The sequence below is a fragment of the Trachymyrmex cornetzi genome, unplaced genomic scaffold (assembly GCF_001594075.2).
Source record: "Trachymyrmex cornetzi isolate Tcor2-1 unplaced genomic scaffold, Tcor1.1 scaffold195, whole genome shotgun sequence".
Classification (NCBI taxonomy): Eukaryota; Metazoa; Arthropoda; class Insecta; order Hymenoptera; family Formicidae; genus Trachymyrmex; species Trachymyrmex cornetzi.
The window spans coordinates 15,436-18,453 of record NW_017296580.1 but is presented as its reverse complement, the minus strand read 5'-3'; the positions used below and the strand labels follow the sequence as shown (position 1 = coordinate 18,453).

Here is a 3,018-nt window from a genome sequence, read left to right as displayed (position 1 = left end):
CACCATTGCCATCAGCGGTCCATTCTAGATGTCGATGGATGTGAGTACTGAGGATTAAGCTGGTCCTTAAGATGATCTTATGATGAAATATAAAAAGTGGCTATGAATATCAACTACAGAATCGTATTAGCGTTTTAAGACATTACTTAAGATAAGTCTTAAAATAAGAACCGATTATGAACCCAAATCATTTTATTATTCTTGTACATAAATTGTAAACTTAGCTATAACCATCTATATAAAGTTACATCTATATAAATTTATCGAATTAAAAATATCAAAAATATTTTTTCAAAGAGATAAAGATCTATTTTTTATTATAACAATTAATGTACAAATTATCCCACATTCACTAGATAAAATTTGAATTGTATATTTCTCGATAATTATAAATTTAATTTCTTTTGAGGATCATAAAAATTCTTCTCTAAACAAGGATGACAAGTTTCGATCTCATAACCAACGTAAATATTTTAAAATATTGTATTCACAAATGAAAGTATATTTGAACTTAAGTAAAAGAAATTATCTATGCATATCTACAATAACAACTGTAGAAACATTTTTTATTTTTATATAAATTTTAAATCCATTACATTTATCATTAATATTTAGTGATAATGAAATACATTGCACAATTACTATTCTTTTGTCTATAAATAATATATCGACTGACCAATCACGCGAAAAATTACAAACTAATACGAATAATAAAATAGTAACTAATATAATAGTAGTCATTTCCAAACGGTATTAACACAAATGTCAAATAACACTTCGATTATTCCTTTATTTATAATAAACACATGTAAAGATGTACAGACTGTATCTTTAACATTGTAAATAATAAATATAACATATAAGTATACTGGGTTTTCAAAAAAGTTCATATGAATTCCAACAGATGTTACTCAAAATTTAATCCAAATTATTCTTAAACTTTATATGTGTATAATTTATAGTTACAGTTTATGATTATTAAATAGCTATAAACAAATTACAAATTAATTTCTCATCCGTGTTTATAAAATATTTTTTTTAATTATTTAAATGTCATGTTATTATTTCAATGCTACCTATCCCAGATTACAACGCTGTTTATCACATGCGATTAGATATTGTTTTTATAGCTGAATATACCTTCTTTGCACTTAAAGTGAAATAGGTATATGTGACAAAAGTGAAAAAGAAAAAAGGTTTTAGTGCAGCAATAAAAAATAAATTTACTATACATATTTTGGACTCACCATGCCATTGTGCTTTTGCGTATCCTCTGACAATCTTTTTGCTAGCTTTTCCAACGTCATCCTGCACGTCAATTAAAATATACTTAAATCTCCCATAGCCATCGATATCCACATCAGGCACATTGTCCAATAACTGAGACATCCTGACGAATCGACGTATACTTGCTATACCTATAACAAAATATGTACAAAACTAAACACAATGTACGACATAATGTGATGAACAAATTGTTTCTATTTACATTTGTGTATCACATCGCGTTACAAATGAGCACATTGGCTGCTTTCTCTATTTAGTAACACAAGTAGTCACAAATATTCTATTTTTCTTACATTCAATAAGAAATAAAAATAAGGTGACACTCGTGCCAGCTTGTACTAAATGGAAAATATCTATTGTTCAATAATTGGAACTTCCCGACAGCTTAACGAATTGACGTATATACTTACTATACTTGTAACAAAATACATGCGCAACAATAAACATACACAGTACAACATAACCTGAAGCGAACCATTTCTATTTACATCCGTGTATCGCACCACGTTGCTAATAACATTCTTGACGTATTGCTAACCAAAATAACACGGAATGAACATATCTCAAATATTTTTACGCGCAACGTGATGTTATTTATTGTAATCGTCACAAAATACCTCTTGGAGCAACTTTCCGGCCGCTTGTTGATGCTAATCCAAACTTTAAAATTGCAGCAATGAGGCCCATAAGCAGCAGTGTTGTTAGACGGGCCGGATTTCAGACGCATGCGCGTCCAATATAGCTTCAGTAATGTATCCAAAGGTGCATTCCGTATTGCGCATGATGTGCGTTAGACGGGCCGGATTTCAGACGCATGCGCGTCCAATATAGCTTCAGTAATGTATCCAAAGGTGCGTTCCGTATTGCGCATGATGTGCGTGATGCATCCATTGTCCTTATTTAACATTTGGTGAGCAACAAAGATAAACGATGCATTATGCGCATCATGCGAGTAACGGAACGCACCCCTAGAGAATGGACTATGCAATCCGTATCTGGCCCAGTTTCTAAACTTTCCTTTTACAAGCCATGCTTTTATAACTGTTTCAAATTCGCTCAACGTTATTGAACTGTGTGTTTTTTGCACTGCCCCCATAAAATAAATTTATTATATATATATGTGTGTGTGTGTGTGTGTATAAGCCAGGATTGGGTAGTAACGAGTTAAAACATTAAGTTAAAAATTGATTCTCGCTTCTTACCCGCATTAACTTTAACGTTTAATTTAGTTTTAAAAAACTGTGATCTTACCCTGATATAATCTTATATGTATACGGATATGTATACATATGCATGTGTAAGAGAGTTAAATTGATACTTACTTATTATAGCCTCAGAAATATGTAAAAGAGGGAAAACTTATTCTTTCCTTTAAATCCTATACAACTATATTTTTTGGCCACTTTATTTAAAAATAATGAAAACATTATTCTGTTAATAGTATGCTAATTTTATAACTGTTTATTTTTAGTCCAAAGTAAAAATTACACAAAAACTATTTCAATTCTCATGTACATAGCTAACAGAGTATAGTATGCTTTTTCTTAATAATATTCATATTTACAAAAGAGAAAGAAATATGCACACAAAATTACACACAAATGTAGTTATAAATTATAAATTTTCACGAGTCTTAAGAGGATGCCAAACTGATTACCCAACTCGATCAAGGTAGGTCGATAATACAGACTTTTTTAATTCCAAATTCGACAATAGTGATGACATCTTTGA

At 30.3% G+C, this 3,018-nt stretch overlaps 2 protein-coding genes across 2 annotated transcripts in view; both read right to left on the bottom strand.

Annotated features, from left to right (window-relative positions):
• Nucleotides 1-2,037, bottom strand: part of LOC108759584 (uncharacterized) — a 98,416-nt gene extending 96,379 nt beyond the window's left edge. Inside the window, exons 1-2 of the mRNA XM_018505083.1 lie at nucleotides 1,905-2,037; nucleotides 1,248-1,418 (exon numbers count right to left, since the gene is read on the bottom strand). Coding sequence (XP_018360585.1) covers nucleotides 1,248-1,418; nucleotides 1,905-1,974 — 241 coding nt within the window. The 5' untranslated portion in view covers nucleotides 1,975-2,037. The remainder of the gene's footprint in view (nucleotides 1-1,247; nucleotides 1,419-1,904) is intronic.
• Nucleotides 2,038-2,077: 40 nt separating this feature from the next.
• LOC108759576 (uncharacterized) lies at nucleotides 2,078-2,714 on the bottom strand. Its single transcript, XM_018505074.1, has 2 exons — nucleotides 2,620-2,714; nucleotides 2,078-2,384 (listed from the first exon to the last, which is right to left on the bottom strand). The coding sequence occupies exons 1-2, from the start codon at nucleotides 2,712-2,714 to the stop codon at nucleotides 2,078-2,080; spliced, it is 402 nt and encodes a 133-aa protein (XP_018360576.1).
• Between the last annotated feature and the right edge of the window lie 304 nt (nucleotides 2,715-3,018).

Excerpts from the sequence above, each read along its gene's own strand:
- LOC108759576 (XM_018505074.1), bottom strand. The coding sequence starts at position 2,714 with ATGTTTTCATTATTTTTAAATAAAGTGGCCAAAAAATATAGTTGTATA. Across the intron at positions 2,385-2,619 it reads CTCTTTTACATATTTCTGAG|TATGGGGGCAGTGCAAAAAA; the intron begins GCTATAATAAGT and ends ATAAATTTATTT.